The sequence below is a fragment of the Medicago sativa genome, chromosome 3 (genome assembly GCF_051527215.1).
Source record: "Medicago sativa cultivar Bolivia chromosome 3, Bolivia_mono, whole genome shotgun sequence".
Classification (NCBI taxonomy): Eukaryota; Viridiplantae; Streptophyta; class Magnoliopsida; order Fabales; family Fabaceae; genus Medicago; species Medicago sativa.
Genome location: NC_140751.1, coordinates 7,172,782 through 7,200,061, shown reverse-complemented (window position 1 = coordinate 7,200,061; position 27,280 = coordinate 7,172,782). Strand labels below are relative to the sequence as shown.

At 36.0% G+C, this 27,280-nt stretch overlaps 1 protein-coding gene and 1 pseudogene across 2 annotated transcripts; one reads left to right on the top strand and one right to left on the bottom strand.

The window, feature by feature from the left end:
- Positions 1–1,551: 1,551 nt before the first annotated feature.
- Positions 1,552–25,596, bottom strand: LOC146935317 (F-box/kelch-repeat protein At3g23880-like; annotated as a pseudogene). The gene is made up of 2 exons (XR_015030189.1): positions 24,285–25,596; positions 1,552–1,747 (listed from the first exon to the last, which is right to left on the bottom strand). The product of XR_015030189.1 is annotated as an F-box/kelch-repeat protein At3g23880-like (transcript).
- LOC146935318 (uncharacterized) lies at positions 10,949–12,235 on the top strand. The gene has a single exon (XM_085750508.1). The coding sequence runs from the start codon at positions 10,961–10,963 to the stop codon at positions 12,041–12,043; it is 1,083 nt and encodes a 360-aa protein (XP_085606634.1). The 5' UTR covers positions 10,949–10,960; the 3' UTR covers positions 12,044–12,235.
- Positions 25,597–27,280: the final 1,684 nt, after the last annotated feature.

Genomic DNA, 27,280 nt, shown 5'->3' with positions numbered 1-27,280 from the left:
ATTTGCATCTATAGACAGAAGAAACAATAACAGTTCTAAAAATATTGTTTCAATTATTTTAAAGGCTTTAATTATGCTGAACATTAATTTGATCCATTTTCATTTCAATTTTTTTTGAATTATTGTGATAATTAAAATGTTTGAGCATCAAATGGTCTGCACTCTGCAGACTACACTATGACATAATCAATCTAAAGGAACCACATTCTCTGAGTACTTACTATCATTTAATCTAATCAATTATTCATTTTCATTGCTACTATGGATCAATTATAGCTTTCTTTCTAGCAAAACTAAATAGTGCAGAACAATAAACCTAACTAAACTACCTAATAGTACCTTTGTGCACACTCACTTTCCGTGTTTTCCAATGTGTGAGCGACGTGAGTCACCATGCAGACCTTTCGTGTTTTTATTGCACAAACGAGGACAGATTCCACATATGCACGACCAGTGTTTTTTCTTGTGAAATCTTATTCTCGTGCATTCGGTCTCGCGCCTTGGGCACACCAAAGAATGAAAACCCAGTTTTCAAGTTAAGTGGAACATATATGAATCATTCACCATTTCATAATGTTAGCAAGGAATAAAACGGTGTTGGGTGTGTGTGAGGAATTAGGAGGCAATACCCAATATGATTCTTTGACTGAGAATTATATTATTTTCCAAGTGATAAATTGTAAGGTTCAAGATTTGAGGTAATCATTGTGAAATTTGTGCAACAATTATCAGAGATTTTAAAAATTATACTTGCGACTTGGGTTTAATAGCCAAAGAATAATTCTAATTTTAGAAATTCAAATCAAGAACCATTCGAAGCAAGCAGCCCATATTTGTCAACTCTATAAAATGTAATGCATGAAAAGAGAATCAACAACTATATATATCTTAATAAATGAGAATAGCATATCAATTCCTCCTGATATAAATTATAATCGACCATTAATTAACAAAGAACAATAAAGTCACCAATAATTAGAACAATCATAAAAATAAATTATAAACAGAAACTAACATAAAATTGAAATTGAGTCTAAAGTTTAAGTCACATAGCACCACATCTAATCCTTACATTAGAAACAAGGTGATGCCAAACTCTCGGTGTAGACTTCAGGGGTAATCCATTCACGGGTAATACCACTAATGTTTCCGGTCATTGGACTATTAAAAGTACCATTTTTGAAACTATAAAAAACCAAATACATTTTTCCCTTCCTCTGTGACTTACATTCCATCAACATCTGGTCATCCTCGGAAATCCATATTGGCTTGGAAAAGCGAGAAGAAAAGATTGTTTTCCTTGTAAGACACACGAAACAATTTAATCCACGACTTTTCATTTCCATACTCCTTCATCAACCAAACTCTATAAAACGCACGATTACTGCTATTGTAACACCCTACTTCTAATAAGCGGTAAAACGCGCGAATATACAAATATATTCTAGAAATAGATGCTACGTCATCAAAACAAAAACAGCATACATGTATAAATTGTCAAGTCTCATAAACATAGCAGCAGAACACATATATAATCATGTGAATATAACATCTCCAAATCTCATGACAATAAATACATCTCTCAGATACAATCAATGTCTCAACTCCAAACTACATAATCAAAACAAAATCCAACATGCAAGTACTACCCTAGATCAGAGCCCTAATCTAGACACTTGCATATAAAAAGGAGGAACTCCGCTCCTCGGCAACATCAAGCACACAATCTAAGCACCCTGCACTCCATCTACCAGTCCATACAGAAAGGTAGATGGTAAACCACTGAGGGTTAGCATTACATCATCATAATCCATATAAGATTAAACAAGAACATTGGAAATGAAAGATATAATCGAGAACGAAGAATAACAAATCATGCATGTGTTCACAAGTATTCACAACACTCATATCATTCAATATCATCATTCCAAGATCGTATCAACAAGTGTATCTTACACGTATCACATATACATAACCATCCCTTCTAGAACACTAGCATCACATGATTATTATCCCCCATCACTTACATTTCAAGCTATCACATTATTAACATGGCATAGCAAGTATATCCAATCTCTAAACAAATCATCGACATAAGTTCATCTTATCAATCAATGAAGGATTACTCACCTTATTCTTCACTTAGCATACTTAACTCGACAAGTACAATTCATCATTTCAAAGTTATAAGCAAGCAATCATCATTATCAAAGAAATCATCACATCTTATGTATACACATATACAATTCTCACCTCATCATTATTATCAAATTAATTATCGTCTAATAGGTTCACCAAGTGTATAAGCACAAACAAGTAAGACATGCGATTAGAGCATAGTTCGATTATTCACAATCATCAACAAAATTCACAAATGTACATATACACTAATCCACACGATCACAACATTCATTAACATCCACCAATGCACAAATTCACCAAGTCACATATTCAGTTATGACACAACTCATCAATTATTCAAATGCATGCAATGTTCTAGACTCTTCTAGATGCATGCGGTACCAGATCACCTCAAGGTCGTCACCTTCGATGCAACAAAAACATCGTAATCACCTCAATTGGATATAAAATCCACCACCATCAGTCATGAATGCATGAACATATGACTCGACTCAATGCATATGTTCACACAAACAATAATCACCTCACCATCACCATCATTTTGCATACATGCATTCATCAACAAGATCCTCATCAATATTAGCACGTATGAATTCACCACCAACAATCAACATTTAACATGTTCAACAAATAACATAATATAAACATGTTCATCACCATTCAATTAGTATATATGCATCGACAACAAATCACCACCACTTGACATCTATACAATCAACAACAACAACCACAATTCAATCAACATATAGTTGTCACACATATACATCATCAATCATCTCCACATAAATCAACATATAGTTGCCACATTTCCACATAATTCCTTACAATCCAAATAAAGGAACAATTACAACATATGATCACAAACATCATATTCGTCACTCAACAACCATTCATACATCCTCTCATAATCATATTAATCTATTCATAAAGGGTTTGTCATACCCCAAATTTTGACCACTTTTCTCTGTTTGTTCCCATGTTTATTCGTATTTTTAAAGTGGTTTAAATTTCTTTTTATTGTTCGCTAGAATCCTTTATTTTGCATTGTTATACCCTAATTTTGGACCTAAAAATACTAGATCAATTCTTCTTTTCTTGCATTTCAAGTCATTCAAAATATTTTTTCTTTCATTCCAAGTCATTTGAAATTATCTCTGATCAATTGCATCTTTTTCTGCATCTTATTTCAATGTTATTTGCAAAATTCTTGAAAAAGGGTATTTTAGTCATTTCCTGCATTCAAATTCATTTTAGTCCTTGAAAATTGTTTGTGTCTTTTCATTTGATTGGTATAAGTCCTTGTTTCAATCTCATGTCTAAATCCATTTTAAAAATTACGTTTAAAGTCATTTTGGGTCAGTTTAGCCCCTAGGGGCATTTTAGTCATTTCCTATGTTAAAATTTCTTTCATTCTTCGAAAAATTGTCCCAAAGTCCTTTCAATTGGTTTGAATGATTTTTTTTTGTTTAATTCCATGTTAAAATCCATTTCAAGAATTTGCATCCGAGTCATTTTGAGTCAGTTTGGCCCCTAGGGGCATTTTAGTCATTTCCTGTGTTAAGATTCCTTTTAATCCCTAAAAAATTGTCTCTGAGTCTTTTAATTTGCTTGTGTAAACTCTTGCTTTAATTCCTTCTAAGAAACCATTTTAAAATTGCATTTGAGTCGTTTCGAGTCATTTTAGTCCCCAGGGGCATTTTGGTCATTTCACGCGAAATTTTGACAGAGAGAGGTTACTTTGAAGTACCTCATTTAAGTAGTTGGTTCATTTTAGTCCGTTTTGTCATTTTTAATCGTTTCACTTTAGGTTATTTTCCGTTTACCAATTTTAATTCAATTTTATTTTTAATTTTTATTTTAGTCCTAAAGTGTCTAAAAATTGCATTTTTAGTCTAGTTTGTTAAAATTGCAGTCCAGTCCTTGTATTTTTCCTTTTTTTTGCAGAAAAGTCCCAAAAGTCAAAGCAGTTAGAGATCAGTCAAAGTTTGTAACACTTGTAGTCCACATGACACTTTCTCATTGGTCAGGAATTACTGCATGGCACCTATAAAAGCAGGCCAACTCATCATTGAGTCAGAATCCACTATTCATTTTCTGCCACATCACACAAAAACAGATTTTCACTTTTCTCTCTCCAAAATTTTGGATCAAAACCACAAAAAAATCAAGAACACAATAAATATCACATGAGTTTCACATGAATATTCAAGCCTTCATCTAATTTTCCAAGAACACTAACCACAAAAATCATCATCAATCAACACCATTATCACTCATACATAACAAATTCGTCACTGTTCATCATTGTTCATCACCGTAAAAAGCCATTTTCGGACTCATCTTCCTCCACACACACAAGGCCGAATTCGGCCATCACCAAGGGGAGGGGAGGACGCGCGGCCAGCTCAAGGAGGAGGGAAAAAACTCGCGGCCGGAGCTTAATCGGTGAGGGAAGAAAGCTTGCGAACCGGATTCGACTTGAGGTAAAGATTTAGAAGCTTTCTTTCATCTTTTTCGGTACTTTTTCTTTCAAAATTTTTCAAACTTCAAACTTAGATCTACGCTTCACCGTTGATTTTCTTGAAAAACTAAGCCCGGATTCATGATTAGAACGAAAAAGGATTGTTAAAAAGCTAAAAAAAAATTGAATCGGGCAAAAAAAAAATTCCGACGCGGTGGTCGGCCCCCGCGCCGGACCGGTGAAGGTCGACCGGAGAAGAAGGCTGCACTTGCAGACCTTCTCTCACTAGAAGTTGTAGAGAGAGGAAGAAGAAGGAATTATGAGAGAAATGAACCGAAAATGGCTTTTATAGGTGTAAACGAACCGGTTCGGTTCGCTTGAACCGGACCGGTTCACTTTGTTTTCTTCTTCTTGTTCCTCAACCGTTAGATCTAGCTGGATTAATCCAACGCTCCTGATGCGTTTGGATGATCCAGGATCCATTTCACCGTGGGCCTGGGCTTCTTTTCTACACAGACTTTATTTTCTTATGTTTTTCTTGCTGTTTACTACGCTACTTCCTGCTGAATACACCTTTGCATGCCTAAAATCTCTTTGAAAAATTCTAAGAAAATTCCTATAATTTTTCTAGTATATTTTGATCAATTTTGATATATTGCATGTCAAGATTGATCAAGAAATACTAGAAAATTATTTTGCCTTGGTTTAATGCTTTTTCTTTTACTTTTTGTTGAAAAATCTTGATGAAAAGCTTGTAAAATTTGGTGAGTTCTTTTTGCATTTGTGTTGATTGATTTAGGATTGTTTCTTGTTAATTTTGTATGCTGAAAATTGTTAGAGAAAATACATGGAGAAATTGTTTGAATTTTGTGTTGTTTTGTCCAATTTTGTGAAGTTTTTTTTTTTGCATGTTTTAATTCCAATTGTTTGGTTCATAATAATTGTGGTTTGTTGAATAATTTTGGAGTATTGTTTAGTGATTGATTTGGTGTTTTAGTGCTGGTTTGTGATATGTGATAATTGATTCCTTATATGGCAAGTTACTTGATTCTTTAACATGTGAATTAGTGCAAAATAGGCTTAATAAAATGCCATAGTCCTTGACTTGTGTTTCTCATAACTCTCACATTGGGGCTGAACATAAAACCCTTTGAAAAATGTCAAAAGGTGAGAGTTATGGGTCTCTTGCTTGCTTTGGAATTTTGGTGTTCTATTAAGTGCATTTTTGCCACTTTTTCTTGCCATTTTACCATGTTATTATGCCTTATTTCTTTGCCAATTTTTCTACTATTCTATGCCTATTATCACTAACCACTTTACTTCATGTTTCGTACATCTCATGAGCATTCCATACTTCATCTCCTTCTTCACTTTATTTCTTGCACTTTAAATTTTACCAAGACTTAGAATGTGAAGCCTAGGAATTTTGTATTTTACTTCATGCAATTTTAATTTCTTGCAAGACCATGGCATGTATATAGGCCAATGATGTAAAGGACAATGGACTCTAATGATGTACACCGACACAAGCACCGACACTAGCACACATCTCACATGGTTACTTTAGATATATGCTTAGGATATGCATGTTTAGATGTATGTTTAGGATTGCATGTTTAGATGAATGTTTAGGATTTACACTTAGAAAAATCAATTTTCCAAAAAAAACTTGAACAACATCACTTGAAAACCTTTTCTAAAAAATATAGGAGTCAAAACTCCTTTGCATTTTCTCTTTATTTTCTTAATCAAATTTCAATGAAAATTAATCATACTTGACTTTTTTCCAAAATCACTAATCAAACCTCACAATTTCACAATCTTATGCCCTTGAGGCCTCTCTCTCTCATTCTTCAAAATTCCATTTTCAAACTTAAAATCAACCAACAAAAACAAAAACATTTTTTGGAAGAGAACTACGGTGGATTTGATCCCTTAAAAGGGTACGTAGGCAAGGAATCAAAATTCCTTCAATTCAAATAAAACAAAATTCAAACATCTTCTTCTCCCTCCAATTCTTGACTTAGTAAACTCTTAGGTGTAAATATCATTTTCAAATAGCATTTAAAAATAAAGCGCGGGCGTAGAAAGTAAAGACGGTTCCTATAGGATACTATAGTCGTTATGGGTGCCTAACACCTTCCCGTAGCGAAAACAACTCCCGGACCTCGATTCTCAAGGGTTTTGCTTATTTTTTCCCTTCCCAAGAAAAAATGAGATATCAAAGGTTAAAAGGTTCAAACTTAATCAATGTTTGACACCCGAAAACCAAGATAAAACATGCATTGTAAAGCAACTAGGAAGTTTTGTTCGTATTTTTTAAGTGTTAAAAGTTTTTCCCGTATTTTTATTTAATTAAAATCTTTTCGCACGTATTTGCATGTACTTGTCCGCATTCTAAAAACACTGTTTTTTTCTTAGTCAAATCGGTCGAAATTTCGACATAGAGGTATTTTAAAATACCTCATTTGGTTACCGATAGGGACAGTTTTAAATCTTTCATTACCTTTTATTTTTTTTAGTTTTTTAATGTGTTTTTTTATACTTTTAAGTTTTTAATTCGTTTTTATTATTGTTTTTTTATTAATTTTCGTTTTTAGTTTATTAATATTTTTAGCTGTTATTATTTTAGTCATGTTAAGTGTGTGGGTCCAGTCTTTGTCCAAGTGTCACATTTCTATTTGTCCAAAAGGTATCCAAAGTTGTCCAGATTTTATTTCTTTCTCTCCAAGCCAAGACACTTGTCACCAATCTACTGGTCCAGTTGATACAAAACCCTAGTTCAGCAGTATAAATATCACTACATTGATTGCAGTCAGAAGGGGGTCACTGTCCAGACGTCAGAGTCTGTTTTTGGTCAGAGTTTTTTATTCCCATTTATTACAAACACCAAATAACTCTCTCTCTTCTCTAAAAAACGAATCAAACGCGAAAAAGTATGAAAATGATGAACATTCTTCAAGTTCATCATTCATCTTCATCTCTGATTTTCTAATAAACAATTTCTAGACCTAAACTCACTTTTAAGCTCAAAGTACCGATTCAAACGCAATTTAACCCTAAATTCTTGGACTAAGCCGATTCAAACAACACGACGGTCCTTCAGTTTGTGAACTCCATCGATCCTAACAAACCACAACTTTAGTCCATTCAGATCGAGAAGATGATTCGTCCAGATCGAGAAGAAGATGAATCGTTCAAATCGAGAAGAATTTGTCCAGATCAATGATAACGCGTCCAGATTAAGCTAGGTCGAGTTCGGATTGGAGCTGTTTGAACCAGATCAGAGCAGCACAAGTGCGGTTCGAAGCTATCTGGAGCAGATCGAGTATTTTCTCAAAGTTTTCCCGGCATGTCATCTACCTCCGATTGAACCGAGGTAACAATCGTCCAACACTCGATCCACTTGTTTCTGTTAGGAATCTGAGTTTAGTTTCCAGATCTTTTTTTACAAATTAAGTAAGTGAAGAAAAATGATTTAAAAAAAACGGTTTCAAACTATAAAAAAAACGCTCCGAATCTGTGTTGTTAAAGGCGATTTGGAGCAAGAACTAGACTCAGATTCGTAAGTTTGCTCGTGTTTGTTGATTGTTTCTGATATGAACTTGTCTATGCTGTCTGTGTTGTCGTCATCTTGAATCGAATTTGAATGTGTTGCTTTTTTGTGTTGATTGCAGCTAAGTCGTTTGTTATATGTTTGGTTATGTTAGATTTGGGTTTTTTTTTTTTTACGGTAAAGAAAATAAGAAGAAAGGATATCGATTGAGAGATGAGAGGTTTAGTTGGAGTCTGTATGTATGTTTTTGTTACTATGGTGTTTAACGTGTTTGAAAACAAAGAAGAGAAGAGAGAAAGAGTTGAATGGCAGAGGGAAATTAAGGTTATGAATGAAGTTCTATGTTATGTCTAGCTTATATACCATCACCAAATCCCATGTGTGTGCATACTGCTTCCTTATGGCGCGCCTGCGTTATGAGCCATTAGATCTTTGTTCTAACGGCTACTGTTAACTTCTCTTTAGTCTTGTGCGCGCACCTGTCCATGTTTCTTTGTGGTGTACCTTTGATTTCATCCGTCAGATTGAAAATCTGACGGTTCCTGAGTTATTATCTCCAAGAATTTTGTGATTTCCTTTGTGTGGCTGTGATGAGCCCTTTAGTGATTAAATTTGGACCCCTTGATGCATCAAGTGGTCCAGATTTAATCCTGCTGAGCCAATTTTAATTTTATTAATTTCTTCTCCTTTTTTATTATTTTCTACACCACTTTTGGCATTTAAATGCCTCTTTTTATTCCTAAAAATATATCTCCATCCTTTTAAACTTTCTAAGCTTAAAATTTGTTTTAAATGCTTATTTTCATTACTTTTTCCTAGTGTATGCTTGTTTATTTTTAATTGTGGTACTCAATTTAATTTGTGCTTACTTATGTTTTAATTGTGTTTAGAATTTTTGCATGCATATTTTATTTTCGTCATTCATTTTATTTTTGCTTTTGGTTTGTTTTATTATTGTTATTGATTTAGTGTGTATTTTAGGTATTGATGTAATTTATTTTTTAGCATTTTTATTTCTTGCCTTAGAATGGATCTAGGATGGTATGTAATAGCGTAGTAATTGCACACACCGACACAAGCACCGACACTACACCATTTTATCCGTTGCTTTATGCATCGCTTTATTTTTCACGTCGTTACGCTAGCTCATCGGTAGTTTAGAAAAATCTCTTTTATCCCAAAAATCAAATAAGTAAAAAATCAAATATTTTCTTAATAAACCTTGGATCCAAATCCAAGTTGTTTTCCTTTTTATTTTTTTTAATCAAACTTCTAATGAATCTTAATTAAACTTAGACTAAATTTCTTAATTAAAATTGAAAAAACCTCACTTCCATTTTATTCTTCTATACCTTGAGGTCTCGCAACCCTTCTTAAAACCATTTTCAAAATCAAATTAAAATCAACTTAACCCACAAAAAAAATATTTTTAAGAGAGAACTACGACAGTTTTGATCCCTTTTTAGGGTACGTAGGTAAGGGATTTTTTCCTTCCAAATCGATTAAATAAAAATAACAAAAGCTCATACTTCTTCTCCCTCCATTCTTTCACTTAGACTTTAAGCAAGAAATTTTCAAATAGAAACAATCTAAGCATAGGATAAAGTTAGAAAGAGGTTCCCACGGAGTACCGTGGACGATGCGGGTGCCTAACACCTTCCCCCAATCGTAACCGACCCCCGGATCCAAATAAGGGTTTAACTCATTTTCCCTTCCCACGAAAAATCGAGAAAGTCCAAACGATTGAGGGTTCAAAACCAATCGATGGATTGACACCCAAAAATCATGGTCTACAAAATGGCGACTTCACTGGGGATCCTACGCGGGTTAAACCCACCTTTATTTCTTTATTTTTGTGCTTTATTATTTGTAAATATTTTTACGTGAGTGGTAAGACAAAGTCCTATACCCGGACTTGAGTGAAACATAGGAATAGGACGGGGTAAAATCATAGTGGCATACCAAGAGCATTCTTGGACCATGTTTACAAGTGATAACCCTACTCGGCGGAGGCCTCACGGAAGGTAGTAGTCTTGTTAACATGAGCATTCGTGTTGGCGTTATTACTTTCAATGTGAGTGTCCGGTGAAGCCGTGGACCTTAGTAACCCTTAACCCCACTTGGCCTTTTTAGGACGTAGTGCGGAGACTGAACCAAGAGCATTCTTAACTTTAGTTGTCACGCGAAACTACACTCAAATTAGACTTCCTTATGGATGATATTGGACTAGGAGCATTCCTATACACCGATATACTCATAAGGGTAGTTGTAATTTGGGAACTTGGTAGAACCTTTGTTACAAAGTACAATTGAAACCATAGTCCTTACCAAATGGTGTTGTTGTCTCTAAACTCCAACATTGTATATCTTAAACCTCATGTATTCTATCATAATCATGCATGCATGCATTCATCCATAAACCTTTTTTTTAATCCGTTAAAAATATCGAAGGACTTAGATAAGTTGTCTTGTAAACATAAAAGGTATGAATTTTGTAAGAATGAACACCAAAAGAGATACAACGTCAAAAATCTTAACTAAGCTTTTGCTTTTATTAAAGAAATTCTTCTTTGGTTTCATTCTTACCTTTTAAAAATAGAATCGATTGCAATATCTTTACAAATCTTCAAATGAAACCATGCTCCTTTGCAATGTTTGCAATTCGCTTTGACAAATCCTTCGAAAAAAATTGTACATTTTTGCATAAACATGTCATGCATCATTTGCATTCATAGTTTTTAGTATGTGTCTCATACTTTGTCTCTACGTACAAAAGGTTAATCCATCAGTAAAGAGGTCTGATGTCTTCATCCAAGTTCGGCTCGCATATGCAAACACTCGTGCAAACACAAAAGATGGATCAGCTCGAGCAAGAGGTCCGTGAGCTTCGGGGAGAGGTAACAACACTTCGAGCTGAGGTAGAGAGGTTAACTAGCCTAGTATCTTCATTGATGGCTGCAAAGGATCCACCGCTTGTTCAGCAAAGGTCCCAGCCATTATGTCAGCCAATGTGCATGAAACGACCTCGACAACAGGTTCCTCAACAACCTCAGTCATTTACTACTCAGAATCAGGCTCCTCAGCCATTTACTTCCCAGAATCAGGTTCCTCAGCAACTTATTCTTCAAAATCAGGCTCGGAAAGCATCGCAGTTTGACCCAATTCCTATCAAATATGCAACTTTGCTTCCCATCTTGCTTAAGAAGAAACTTGTTCAAACCAGGCCATTTCATCGGGGGCCGAATCCGTTGCCATCTTGGTATTGCCCTGATCTCAAATGTGATTTCCATCAAGGGGCACCAGGTCATGACACTAAGCAGTGTTACTCTTTGAAGGAAGAAGTTCAGAAGTTGATTGAAAATAACACCGGGTTCTTCGAAGACCTGGATATAAAGGTGCTACTTCAGCAACAACATCTGGCTCCACACTCTGTTTCCGCTGTTAGGCCCATCAATACTGTTCAAAATCCGGGTTATCAGCCCCAGTTCCAACAAAGTCAACAACAGTATTCGGTTTCTCACTCTGTTGCTGCTATTAAGCCCATCACCAATACTATTCAAAATCCGGTTTATCATCCTCTGTTTTTGCAATATCAACAACAGCCTCAACGACAAACTTCAAGGAAACAGATCGATCCCATTCCCATGAAGTATGTAGAGTTGCTCCCAAAGTTGCTTGAAAGGAATTTGGTCTATACCAAGGCACCTCTGCCAATGCCAGCAAAATTGTCAGCCCGGTACAGGCCCGACCTCTTTTGTGCTTTCCATCAAGGGGCACCAGGTCATGATATTGAGCATTGTTTTGCATTGCAGAAGATAGTTCAGAAGTTGATCCAGAAACTCACATTCCTTTTGAAGAGTTTTGAATTTGAATGTACAAGTTAATCTACTATCGGATCTTGGAACCTGATGTTGATACATGGAATGTTTAGCTGCAATTGGGTCCTTGCTGATGTTTATTTCTACTACTCATCTGTTTAATTAATATGTTTGTTTGTTGCTTTATGTTTTTCAAAAAAAATCCTTTCGTACCACCCGAGACGGAAGTGAACTTGTTTGGGGCTTTTTGCTTTATGTATTTTCATCATTAATGAAAGGTCGCTTTGATCCCGACTTTGTTTTTATTTTTTTTGTGCTTTTTCTGGAAAAATGGTAATACAAAAAACCAAAAAAATTATTTTAATCATTTCCACATATCTGCATAATCATAATGTTTATATCAATAATCAAATCATGCATTAATAAACCTGTTGAACACTGGAACCATGTACTCTCTCTCGACTTTGAGTTCCTTGTATCCGAGACTGAAGGAAAAGAGGTTGAAAGTTTCCCAATGAGATATACTGCCTACTGGGGCATTTTGGTCGTCGAAGCTGTAAGTATCAAGAAAGATTGTCCAGAAGAGGACTTTCTTGTACAAAGACTGGCACGAGATGCCACTATCTGTCTCGCAGGGATATTGTACTTCAAGTGCACACTTCAACAGGAGCAACCCCCCCCCCCCCCCCCCCACCATCCCTCAGTATACAATATAAAGGCAGTGTCCCACAGGGAGGTCAAAGTCATGTCAACGGAAGTTCCAATGAAAGCTAAGCTTGATTGAATCTAAAATTGCTATTGCCGTGTGCCATGGACAATTATATCAAAAGGATAAAGCAAGTATTCAACAAAGAAGGCTCATCCCCGTGAATGTCAAGAAAGTGGCTTTGTGCTCAAAAATATGTTACCTGATTCCAGGGGCAATGAGTGCGTAATTACAAAAGATGGTGATAAACTTGTATGTCCTGTGAATACCGATGCAGTCAAGAAATACTTTGTTAAAATAAAAGCTCGATAAGTCGCAAACCTGAAAAATCGGCTTAGGCAAAAAAGAGCGTCTCGATGGACTGAAAACTCGAAAGGGCGGTCCATGCAAAAGTTAGAGACATGTAAAAAAAAAAGGAAAAGCTCGATAAGTCGCAAACCTGAAAAGGCGACTTAGGCAAAAAAGAGCGTCTCGATGGACTGAAAACCCGAAAGGGCGGTTCATGCAAAAGTTAGAGACATACGAAAAATGAAAAGTGTTTACCCTGATAGGTTGAAACCCACAAGGGTGATCTATGCAAAAGGTAACGATTATGACAAAGTAACTGCATCTGGTCAGACATGATTCACTCGGGGCATTTCAGTCGTCAAAAGACCGCCAACTCATCGCAAGGTAATTGCATCAAAACAGATATGATTCTCCTGGGGCATCTTAGCTATCAAAAGACCTCTGATATGAAGCATCTGCAGATCAAAAACTCAGAACAGTGGAATTCAAAGTTGTTAGAGAGCATAGCGGTTAATGTGTTCAATGTACCTTTCCCATATAATTACCATTTTCCAAACTTTTTCAATCCGTGGAGCCACGCCTTTGGCAGGCCACCACTCTATTTACATTAATTTGAGTCTGTGCCCATTTATTTGAAATTCTCAGTTATTCTGTTTGCATAATTTTCTTCTATTTTTAATGTGAATACTCAAAGCAAAAATTTAAAACTTTTTTTAATTGTCTTTTGAAAAGCATAAACAACAGGGACATCTTCTTTTAACTTATGAGTAGTAGAAACATACATCAACATTCATCTCAAGGACAGTTAAACTCTGCAAGGTAAGCATGACCAAAATCTGTGAGATGACCTCTGTCAAAAAAAAAAGAAGAATACAAAAAAAAGAAAAAGTTCGCTAAGTTGAAAACCCGAAAGGGCGGCTTAGGCAAAAATGAGCGTCCCGGTGGATTGAAAACCCGAAAGGGCAGTCCAGGCAAAAATTAGGGGCATACAATAAATATATTCCCGGTGGATTGAAAACCCGAAAGGGCGATCCAGGCAAAAGTTGGGGATTTTCAAAAAAATGAAAAAGGAAAAATGAATGAAAAACAAAGACAGAGGCATCACAGTTCAAGTGGGCCAAATGGAAGAATGCACTTTATACTGGTTTACAAATGGCAACTTCTGTCGGTGGTTTGATTAATGGCGACTTCTGCCAGACTTTGATTGATGGGTTTTATCCCGACAAACGACGACTTGTGCCAGACTTTAATTGATGGGTTTTATCTCGAGAAACAGCGACTTCTGCCTAACTTTGATTGATGGGTTTTATCCCGAGAAACGGCGACTTCTGCCAGACTTTAATTGATGGGTTTTATCCCGAGAAACGACGACTTCTGCCAGACTTTAATTGATGGGTTTTATCCCGAGAAACGGCGACTCTTGCCAGTGGTTTGAAATGGCGATTTCTGCCTGTGGTTTAATGAATGGCGACTTTATGCCTGTGGTATGATGAATGACGACATTCTGCTTGTGGTTTAATGAATGGCGACTTTCTGCCTGTGGTATGATGAATGACGACATTCTGTCTGTGGTTTGATTAATGGCGTCTTTGCTTAAGGTTTGATTAATGGGTTGTTACATCTTCAGCGCTATGTTTAATGGGTTGTTACCTTTTCAGTGGCCTGATTAAGGAGTTTGTTACCTCTTCAACAATATGATTAATGGGTTATTACCCCTTCAAGTGGTATGATTAATGGGTTGTTACCCCCCCAAGTGGTTTGATTAATGGGTTGTTATCCCTCAATCAGTTGAATTAAGTGTTTGTTACCTCTTCATTTGGTTTGATTATGGGGCATTATCCCTTCAATGGTTTGATTATTGGGTTGTTTCTCCCTTCAAGTGGTTTGATTAATGGGTTATCCTTCAGTTGGTTGAATTATGTGTTTGTTACCTCTGCATTTGGTTTGATTATGGGGCATTTTCCCTTCGGTGGTTTGATTATTGGGTTGTTTCTCCTTTCATTTGGTTTGATTATGGGGCATTATCCCTTTAGCGGTTTGATTGTGGGGTGGTTTCTCCCTTCAAGTGGTTTGATTACAGGGTATTCTCCTTTCAGTAATTGGTTATTGGGCTCTTCCCCCTTTCAGTAGATGATTATGGATTTTTACCCCATCTGTTTGAGTTGATTTTGGGTCTTGACCCCATCAGTTGGTTTGAATGTGGGCTTTACCCCATTAATTTGGTTTGAATATGGGCTTCACCCCATCAGTTTGGTTGGAATGTGGGTTTTACCCCATCAGTGGTTTGAAGGGCTTTACCCCTGACAATGTTTTGATTCATCTCAAGTGATGTTATCCCCAATGGAAGTTGCCGAGTGTTTGTAATGTGATGTCGGGCCACCTTCTTTGACCTGCCCAAACTTGTCTCAACAGTCTTACCATTATACTGTCATATGAGTCTCATACATATTCATTCATTCATGCATACATAGCATGCATACAAATATCATTCATGCATGGTTGCATTATTATCCAGTGTCTTCTTTCAAATGTATCCTAAAAATGTCATCCCTAATGTGTCTGATTCAATTTCAAGTGGCAGGTCCCCTTAAACTATCATTGTACCAATCTGTATTTTGTTTAAGCTATCTTTGTACTGGTAGCTATTGAGTTTTACCCTGTTGGTCGTTACCCCAGTAAAGGTAATTGACGGTACTTCCTTTCGTCTCTTGGTCGTTACCCCAGTAAAGGTAATTGACGGTACTTCCTTTCGTCCCTTGGTCATTACCCCAGTAAAGGTAATTGACGGTATTTTCTTTCGTATGTTGGTCGTTACCCCAGTAAAGGTAACTGACAGTATTTCCTTTCCTATTGGTCATTACCCCAGTAAAGGTAATTGACGGTATTTCCTTTCCTGTTGGTCGTTACCTAATTCATGGTAATTGACGGTATTTCCTTTTCTGTTGGTCGTTACCTAATTCACGGTAATTGACGGTATTTCCTTTTCTGTTGTTCGTTACCTAATTCACGGTAATTCACGGTATTTCCCTTCTGTTGGTCGTTACCTAATTCACGGTAATTGACGGTATTTCCTTTTCTCTTGGTCGTTACCTAATTCACAGTAATTGACGGTATTTCCTTTCTTGTTGGTCGTTACCTAATTCACGGTAATTGGCGGTATTTCCTTTCCTGTTGCTCGTTACCTAATTCACGGTAATTGATTGATTTTCTTCCTTGTTTTGTTTGTCTTTACCTAATTCACGGTAATTGACTGATTTTCTTCCTTGTTTTGTTTGTCTTTACCTAATGCACGGTAACAGACAGGTCTTTTACCTAATTCACGGTAATTGACTAATTCATTTCTTGCATTGTTTGTCTTTACCTAATTCACGGTAATAGACTTATTTCTTTCTTGCTCTGTTTGTCTTTACCAATTCTAAAGGTAACATATATATGTTTTCCCCTTTGTAATGTCGTCTTTACCAATTCTAAAGGTAATAGACATGTGTTTATCTTTCCTGTATTGTCGTCTTTACCAATTCTAAAGGTAATAGACAAGTTTCATTTCTCGTAATGTCTTCTTTACCAATTCTAAAGGTAATAGACATATGATTATTTTTCTCGTAATGTCATCTTTACCAATTCTAAAGGTAATAGACATGTGTTTATTCTCGTAATGTCGTCTTTACCAATTCTAAAGGTAATAGACATGTGTTTATCTTTCCTGTAATGTCGTCTTTACCAATTCTAAAGGTAATAGACAAGTTTCATTTCTCGTAATGTCGTCTTTACCAATTCTAAAGGTAATAGACATGTGTTTATCTTTCTTGTATGGTCGTCTTTACCAATTCTAAAGGTAATAGACACGTGGTTATCTTTCTCGTTAATTCTAAAGGTAATAGACATGCGTTTATCTTTCTTGTGATGTCGTCTTTACCAATTTAAAGGTAATAGTCAGTCTTTCCTCCCCAGAGATACTTATCAGTTTTGTCCCCCAGTCAATTTATATATCTTTGTCGTTTTTGCATTCATACTTGCATCACAAAGCATTCATATCATTATATTCATAAGCATTGCATCCTTAGCATTTCAACTGGTCAAAATTGGTGTAGTTAATATTTAAGTCTCTTCGACCCGTTGATTTAAAAATTTATCTTTTAAATCCCCGTGACGAAGAAACTTAAATAGGGGCATCTGTCATACCCCAAATTTTGACCACTTTTCTCTCTTTGTTCCCATGTTTATTCGTATTTTTAAAGCGGTTCAAATTTCTTTTTATTGTTCGTTAGAATCCTTTATTTTGCATTGTAAAGCAACTAGGAAGTTTTGTTCGTATTTTTTAAGTGTTAAAAGTTTTTCCCGTATTTTTATTTAATTAAAATCTTTTCGCACGTATTTGCATGTACTTGTCCGCATTCTAAAAACACTGTTTTTTTCTTAGTCATATCGGTCGAAATTTCGACAGAGAGGTATTTTAAAATACCTCATTTGGTTACCGATAGGGACAATTTTAAATCTGTCATTACCTTTTATTTTTTTTTAGTTTTTTAATGTGTTTTTTTTATACTTTAAGTTTTTAATTCGTTTTTATTATTGTTTTTTATTAATTTTCGTTTTTAGTATATTAATATTTTTAGCTGTTATTATTTTAGTCATGTTAAGTCTGTGGGTCCAGTCTTTGTCCAAGTGTCACATTTCTATTTGTCCAAAAGGTATCCAAAGTTGTCCAGATTTTATTTCTTTCTCTCCAAGCCTGGACACTTGTCACCAATCTACTGGTCCATTTGATCCAAAACCCTAGTTCAGCAGTATAAATATCACTGCATTGATTGCAGTCAGAAGGGGGGTTACTGTTCAGACGTCAGAGTCTGTTTTTGGTCAGAATTTTTTATTCCCATTTATTACAAACACCAAATAACTCTCTCTCTCCTCTAAAAAACGAATCAAACGCGAAAAAGTATGAAAATGATGAACATTCTTCAAGTTCATCATTCATCTTCATCTCTGATTTTCTAGTAAACAATTTCTAGACCTAGACTCACTTTTAAGCTCAAAGTACCGATTCAAACGCAATTTAACCCTAAATTCTTGGACTAAGCCGATTCAAACAACACGACGGTCCTTCAGTTTGTAAATTCCACCGATCCTAACAAACCACAACTTTAGTCCATTCAGATCGAGAAGATGATTCGTCCAGATCAAGAAGAAGATGAATCGTTCAAATCGAGAAGAATTTGTCCAGATCAATGATAACGCGTATAGATTAAGCTAGGTCGAGTTCGGATCGGAGCTGTTTGAACCAGATCGGAGCAGCACAAGTGCGGTTCGAAGCTATCTGGAGCAGATCGAGTATTTTCTCGAAGTTTTCCCGGCATATCATCTACCTCCGATCGAACCGAGGTAACAATCGTCCAACACTCGATCCACTTGTTTCTGTTAGGAATCTGACTTTAGTTTCCAAATCTTTTTTTACAAATTAAGTAAGTGAAGAAAAATGTTTTCAAAAAAAAACGGTTTCAAACTATAAAAAAACGCTCCAGATATGTGTTGTTAAAGGCGATTTGGAGCAAGAACTAGACTCAGATTCGTAAGTTTGCTCGTGTTTGTTGATTGTTTCCGATATGAACTTGTCTATGTTGTCTGTGTTGTCGTCATCTTGAATCAAATTTGAATGTGTTGCTTTTTTGTGTTGATTGCTGCTAAGTCGTTTGTTATGTGTTTGGTTATATTAGATTTGGGTTTTTTTTTTTTTTACGGTTAAGAAAATAAGAAGAAAGGATATCGATTGAGAGATGAGAGGTTTAGTTGGAGTCTGTATGTATGTTTGTGTTACTATGGTGTTTAACGTGTTTGAAAACAAAGAAGAGAAGAGAGAAAGAGTTGAACGGCTGAGGGAAATTAGGGTTATAAGTGAAGTTCTATGTTATGTCTAGCTTATATCCCATCACCAAATCCCATGTGTGTGCATACTGCTTCCTTTTGGCGCGCCTGCGTTATGAGCCATTAGATCTTTTGTGATTTAACGGCTACTGTTAACTTCTCTTTAGTCTTGTGCGCGCACCTGTCCATGTTTCTTTGTGGTGTACCTTTGATTTCATCCGTCAGATTTCAATCTGACGGTTCCTGAGTTATTATGTCCAAGAATTTTGTGATTTCCTTTGTGTGGCTGTGATGAGCCCTTTAGTGATTAAATTTGGACCCCTTGATGCATCAAGTGGTCCAGATTTAATCCTGCTGAGCCAATTTTAATTTTATTAATTTCTTCTCCTTTTTTATTATTTTCTACACCACTTTTGGCATTTAAATGCCTCTTTTTATTCCTAAAAATATATCTCCATCCTTTTAAAATTTCTAACCACAAAATTTGTTTTAAATGCTTATTTTCATTACTTTTTCCTAGTGTATGCTTGTTTATTTTTAATTGTGGTACTCAATTTAATTTGTGCTTACTTATGTTTTAATTGTGTTTAGAATTTTTGCATGCATATTTTATTTTCGTCATTCATTTTATTTTTGCTTTTGGTTTGTTTTATTATTGTTATTGATTTAGTGTGTATTTTAGGTATTGATGTAATTTATTTTTTCGCATTTTTATTTCTTGCCTTATAATGGATCTAGGATGGTATGTAATAGCGTAGTAATTGTAATATCCCGCATGTCAGCATCGGTATAATACCCGGGAACGTGCCAGAGGGATTAAAATCATGGAAAAGTAAGTTAATGGAAAATATTTTATGAGATGTCAGCTTTTTACGGGAAAAGTATCAGAGTCGTTTTAAACACGTTCAAGGCAAAGGGCATTATGGTAATTTCATGGAAAATGATATTTATATGTTTTTGGATGGAAAATATCTTATTTTCCCTTATCCTTTCTCTCTCTTATGAGAAAACATTTTTCCTCCTCCTTCTCTCTTCTTTCACGCCACCCTTTCCTCTTTCTCCACCAATCCTTCCAAATCTTCTTCCTCTCCATGGCAAGTGAACTAATATTGCTCCCACATGATCTCTTGTACAAATAGAAGCTTGGTTAAGGATTGATTTCTCTTCTCCACCTCTCATGAAGTTCATCCTATCTCTCCTCTTTTGAAACAAATCTTCCAAGTTTGTTAGAAGTGAACCAAGCATGGATTGTTAGCAACTTAACAAGCAAGAAGCAACTAGGGTTTGGATTGAACTCTTACTTCTCTTTGGTTCTCAAGGGTATGTGATTATGGAAGTTAGGGTTTGGTTATTGATCAAGAGGCTAGGGTTTTGGGAAGGTGAGGATTGGAGCATGAATTTGAGCATGGTATGGTTTCTTAAAGGTTAAGAATCAAAGAAGAAAAGATTCAAAGTAGGAAGCAAAACTAGGGTTTGATGGCTTGAGCTTGGAGCTTGAAGAATTAGCAAGGTTATGTTTAGGTGAGTTCCATAGATAGTTTTCCCACCCTTGGGATTTATGTTTATGCCAATTAAGATTAATATGATAACATGAAAATTCTAGGGTTTATGTATTATGTTACTTGCCCCTTTTTCTTGCCATGCTTACTAAACATGTTTATACTTGCCAAATGAATGTTTTACAAGTTTCCTATGTTCAAATATGTTCCAAAACACTTAGAGACACTTGGTTTGAGGTTTTTGGGTCAAAAAATACCATTTTTAAGTGTTCTGGACTGTCACAACTCGCCACGGCGAGCTAATACTAGCCACATCAAGTTAGAAGGCAGAACAGGGGGTCCTGCTCGCCTCCTACTCGCCATGGCGAGCAGTTGCTCGCCTCCCATGTAGTGTTACTCGCCATGGCGAGCAAGTAGTGCATTCTGGTGCTGCTTGCTCGTTCTGGCAGATTCGGTGATTTTCGTTCCGGATCTTTTGTGCAGTCCTTTTATAGAAGTAAACCCCTCAAACCAAGGTCCTAAATGATGATCAATGAAAGCAAGTATTAAGCATGTTAGTAAGGCATGGCATATGAGAGAACAAGTCATGAATAGGGTAGCAAGATGTTCGTTAAGCAAGGGAAAACTAGAGCCTCGACATAGATGTCGAGAACTAGCTAGTTAGCAATAATCCCTAGATGATAAGACGTGAAGTATATTAAATTCGCATATGACTAAGAATAAGATAGTAAGCATGTTAAGTTGTGGTTTGATTAGTCAATCTCTCCACCATGATTAAGAATGTACAAGCATGAACAAGTATGAATTTACCGCTAATCGGATCAATTAAGGTTCCGAGGTAAACATGTATGCATGATTAGGTTTATCCTAAATGAATGACAAGTCCATGACATGAATACGTAGGTGCCATGTCTCTTGTAATCCATGAAGGTATGGATACAAGGGGTTCTCATGATGGGAACGGGGAAATCTCCGTAAGGGGATCGCATGTCACCAAAAACGCAAGACTAAGATTATAACCGCATGTCGGTGTTCGTGTCTCTTGCTATCCATGAAGGTATGGATACAAGAGGTTCTCGACTCAAGGGGAACGATTCAAGCCGTATGGGACCCGCACGACACCGAGGGAGTCCGATGTACGTACATCGGTCATGATGGGATTGTTCTCGGGGTTACTCCACCCGGGGCTCTCCGTAAAATGAACCAAGATAATGATTGTTTGTTCAACGCTAACATAATAATGAATGAACTTATGTACGACCATGCAAGATACGTTTATGATTATGTAGAAATGATTTCACGTATGATTAAGCTAAGTACAAGAGCATGAGATGTTATGAGACAATTACAAGTCATGTATAGAACAAGTAATGAACATGAAACCGATGACGATCTCAGGTTTCCCCTAATCGTCCGGTCTAGAATCGTGTCATGATTATGATATGCTTAGGCCTCGATACGTAGAGCGTATTATTGGCAATGCGGTTTTAGATTCCCCCTCGACCGCCATGACACGTATAGGAAATGAAGCTTATAACAAGTGAGATAAGCCTATGACGGGTCTAGCATGCACTACCGTCTAGGAAGCATGACCACACACGTATAATCAACCGTCAGCTTGTATTGTAGACACGTGGTAACCGTAGGTTTCCCCTGAGGTTACCTACAGCCTAGGATTTAGGGGAACTCACTGAGACATTATGTCTCATCCCAATCCTTATTTGTTTCAGATAAACGGATGGATGGCAAGCTAGTAGCCGAATGGATGTTTCAACAAGTGATCGTTCGTACCCGCGGCATGGTGTATAGGGATTTCAAGGATGTATCTATCTTAAGTTAATAAGTTATGATGTATTGATATTGTACGAACACATGTTGTTGTAAATAATATTCATTCGAAATTTTATTGTTGTATATTTTAATGTATCCAATACTAAACTTAACGCACGTGCTAGACTTTCTAGATACGTCTAGTATGGGTGTTACAGTAATTGCACACACCGACACAAGCACCGACACTACACCATTTTATTCGTTGCTTTATGCATCGCTTTATTTTTCACGTCGTTACGCTAGCTCACCGGTAGTTTAGAAAAATCTCTTTTATCCAAAAAATCAAATAAGTAAAAAATCAAATATTTTCTTAATAAACCTTGGATCCAAATCCAAGTTGTTTTCCTTTTTATTTTTCTTAATCAAATTTCTAATGAATCTTAATTAAACTTAGACTAAATTTCTTAATTAAAATTGAAACAACCTCACGTCCATTTTATTCTTCTATACCTTGAGGTCTCGCAACCCTTCTTAAAACCATTTTCAAAATCAAATTAAAATCAACTTAACCCACAAAAAAAATATTTTTAAGAGAGAACTACGACGGTTTTGAGCCCTTTTTAGGGTACGTAGGCAAGGGCTTTTTTCCTTCCAAATCGATTAAATAAAAATAACAAAAGCTCATACTTCTTCTCCCTCCATTCTTTCACTTAGACTTTAAGCAAGAAATTTTCAAATAAAAACAATCTAAGCATAGGATAAAGTTAGAAAGAGGTTCCCACGGAGTACCGTGGAAGATGCGGGTGCCTAACACCTTCCCCCAATCGTAACCGACCCCCGGATCCAAATAAGGGTTTAACTCATTTTCCCTTCCCACGAAAAATCGAGAAAGTCCAAACGATTGAGGGTTCAAAACCAATCGATGGATTGACACCCAAAAATCGTGGTCCAAACGATTGAGGGTTCATAAGCAATTGGCTCTCAAAAATTATTTTCTACCAAGTTCGTCTCCAAAATCAAAACATTGAAAATAATTGAGCATTTAAGTCAAAACCAAGTAAACAAGCATAATTGCCAATGCCATGTATTCTCATAAGTCACATGTACGTGCAGTAGAGGTTACATAAGCATTTCATCGGCCAAACACAACGAAATTATAGGATTCACCAAATTCGTCTCTTAATTAATTCATTTCAATGCCAAGCAACATAAGAACTCAATAGACCCCTAAAAACAAAGTTATTTCCTTCATAAAACACCCCTAGATGGTTAGGATAAAGCCCCTACACTTTGGAACAAGTTTGGAAGCAATTGGATTGAAGAAAAATGCATTTTTAAGGTTTCTTGTCAGACAGGATCGTGGCACGTGGGTCTCCCATCGTGGCACGATTTTGCCAGAGTCAAAAACACTGAAATTTCTGGTCACCATCGTGGCACGTTCATAGTTAGACAGCGCCAGATTTTTAACCTTTAAGTTTTCACGCATAAAAATCAAACCGTTAATCCGTTTTCGATGCCGTTTTTGCCTACATTCTCATAACACTTAGCTCTATCATAATGTACAAAAAATTCAAGTTTCAACCATCCCAAAATCATTTTCCAAATCCTCACATCACACTCATTTTTCAAAACGGTTAACACTCGAATTTTCACACGAAAATCCCGTTTTCTCCCAAACGACTCGACTAACAAAATCACAACATGAAAACAGAAATTCTACCAAGTTCAAGTCATCTATCAACATAAAAAACTCAGCCAACAACTTCATATATCAAAATTTCATTTTGGTCCTTCACATGAACAACTTAACACAACTTCACAAATTTGAACAACAACAACAAATCTCATCATAATTCTCCAATTCATGATACCCAATGCATCAATTCATCAACAACACATCTAACAACAACAAAACCAACATCTAATCATGAAATCATCCACAATTTAACAACCACAACTTCATTCTTCATCAATTTCACACAAAAACATATCATATTCATATATACCCATTTTGACATACAAATTCAACAACAACAACACAATTATCATACAAATCATGTTCTCAAACATAACAACAACAATCATGCACGAATTTACACCAATTAAAATCAATTCATCAATTTCATAAAAATGGGTAAAAGAGAAAAGTTATGAAATTATGAGTGAAACCTAACCCTCTTACCTCTAGCACCAAGAATCTCTAACCCAAGCTTCAATTTAGCTCCTAGATGATGAATCCTCTCTTGCCTCTAACCCTTGTTCTTGTTCTTCCCTCTAGCCTCTAACTCTTCTCTTCTCAAATGAAAAATGTTGGTGAAAAACCCTAACTCTTTACTAACATTAGTTTATATAGGCTCACTTAATTGGGCTCATCTCACAAACCTTAATGGTCCTAACCCATTTCTATTCTAACCCCAAAAATGTTACTACTCACTTAACGGTAAAATATAACATTAACAGTCACTTACCGGTAAATAAAATAATTACTACACCCTCTAGAAACTTGGTAAAATAATACTCTTACTAAGCACTAAAAATAACTTGCAGCAAAAATTACAAAATTACCTCTGCTATCAAAATGACCAAAATGCCCCTAAGTCCAAAATGACTAAAATGCCCTTCTAATACCGAATTCTACGATTCCCAACCAAAAATACACACAGAGGCAATAATCACATAAGAGTACATATAACACACATAAATAAATAAATAAATAAAATAAATCTAGCAAAAAACGGGCTGTTACAACTATTAGTGATACACAAACAATCCCTCAACACACCTAAAATCACATGATAAACATCTTCCCCTCCCAAATTAGGAGGCAAAAGCTTTCGGTGAGACTCATTCAATAAATCAAAAGAGACAACACGATAATCACCATCAGTATACACCAACCAATTAAGTGCGCCACTAACAAACTTCAATTTCCACAATCCATTTTTCGTAACAGGGAAATTCCCCTCAATCATTCTCCAAGAATTAGTACCCAAAGTATGAATATTTGTTTTAGTTTCCAGAATTCCATTACCACCATCATAGCTAAAAACCGCAACCACCTTATAATTTTCACCTAAAGGATCATAACCAAAGCCATATGCAATATAAGAATCCATTATTGGACTTTTCAAAGAAGGTAATTTTGTGAATTTTCTGATGGAAGGGTTCCATAAAATAACAGAGCTTCCTTCGACCACCAAACAAAGGATTCCGTGGCAAGAGCCGACAATAGAATAGCATTGTTGTTTGAAAGGGAGATGGAGTTGGGTGGGGTTAATCGTACTAGAGTTGAAGATAGAGTGAAGTGGATAAGAAATTGCATGGGACTTGTATTTGGAGATGGTTATGAGGTGGTGGCGCATAGTTGACATGTGAAGATGTTTCTTCGAGAATTTAGGATCAGAGATGATGGTATTGAAAGACTTGCAGAGCCAGCGGAGTTGAAGGAGGAGCTTCACCGGTAGTCTACATAGGATTTCAACCATCAGATCAAACGGAAGAGTGGGTAGTGGCGGTGATGTTAGGGTTTGAATTAGGGTGGTCAGTTGTCCATTGGCTGTGGTAGTGGTGGTTGTTTCCTCCATAGTAGAATGACAAGAAACTGGCATCGCCTTAGTTAGGTCACTCATACTGCTCTAGCTATATTTGAATTGGGGGTTATGCTTTACGCTGAAAAATAAATAAAGGAGAGAATTTGTTGTTTTTTGGATTTCCAAACTGTTGTATTTGGATTTCCAAATTCTATTATCTACCGAAGTTGTTACTAAGTTGAGTCACGACCAGGTCGCTCTCTTTAAGACGTTTCGTGGCACTACCCAAAATTGTGCAAGGTAGACTATCAACCACGCCGCCTCCAGGATAAAACAAGCCCAGCACTGTAGAAAACCGTTCGAGAATTACACCTTCAAATATGGTACTAAGACCACTCTTTAATACTGAAACCACTTTAATATGGTATTATTACCATTTTATTATGCTGCTAAGACCACTCAAATATGGTGTTTCGACCATTCTAACCCTTAAGTTCTCCAAACTATCAATATGGTATTATGACTACTCAAATATGGTGTTACCACCATTTCTCCTCAAATAGAAAAATAATGTTATAATATTTATATACCGTTAAGATCATTCTTGATTCCGACTAGACATTATTATTCCAAATAGGGACTATGATCTTAAAAGTACTCTTTATTCCGAAGGAACATATATTACCGAAGGGACTATGAACTTAAGACCATTCTTAATTTCGAAGGGACATTAAACTGAAAAGGGACTATGGTCTTAAGAACACTCTTAATTCCGAAAGGACAGAAAGGAGTAGAAAAAGGAGAAGGAGTTGTTAAACAAGTCAAAGGAGGGAGAAGAGATGAAAGACTCGTCAACACAAGTCAAAAAAGGGAGAAGAGAGAAAAAGTTCCCGACAACTCAATGAAACTCTTTGGGGTGTGGAATGCACTATGTGAGTTCTCTATTTATAGGGAAAATTCACAACTAATAAGTGAGGAACTTTGGGAACAAGTAATATGAGAAACTTTGGGAACAAGTAACATATTACTTTGCTGAAAAATATTTTAATTGAATACTAAAATATATTAAATTTAGTACAAAAATATATTATATTATGTACCAAAATATTTTAGCAAAACTTGGGGACTAAGAAAGCATTTTCTAATAATGATTAAATTAATTATTTAATTTATCATTTCCAAATAATAAAATATATATCAATATATATTTTTTCTCTAGTGCTTATGTACCCCCATTAATTAGAGGTACACCCCCACTATATAAACACTACTAATGTGTGTGTTCCATCCGATGTGGGACTTCCACTTTTTTCAATTCACACAACACTAGTTCTACCCAACATGGGAATTTGTGTTCAGTCTTTTTACTCAATTTCCACACATGTTCCAACAATCCCCCACTTGAATTTAAAAAATGGTTTCAGAAGTAACGTCAAAAACGTCTCCACAAGATTTGCTAGTAAACAAAGGTGTCGCCTACAACTTGAACCTTTACATAGCGAGTAAAATTCTGATTAACAAGAGTTGCTTACAACATTGAACTCTATCTCAGACATAGAACCCACACACAAACCTTTTCTTAAGGTGTATTCTAAAAGCCCGTGCATTTATGGCCTTGCACGTGTATCCCGGTTTTAACGAACGCTCT

Excerpts from the sequence above, each read along its gene's own strand:
- LOC146935318 (XM_085750508.1), top strand. The coding sequence starts at position 10,961 with ATGTCTTCATCCAAGTTCGGCTCGCATATGCAAACACTCGTGCAAACA.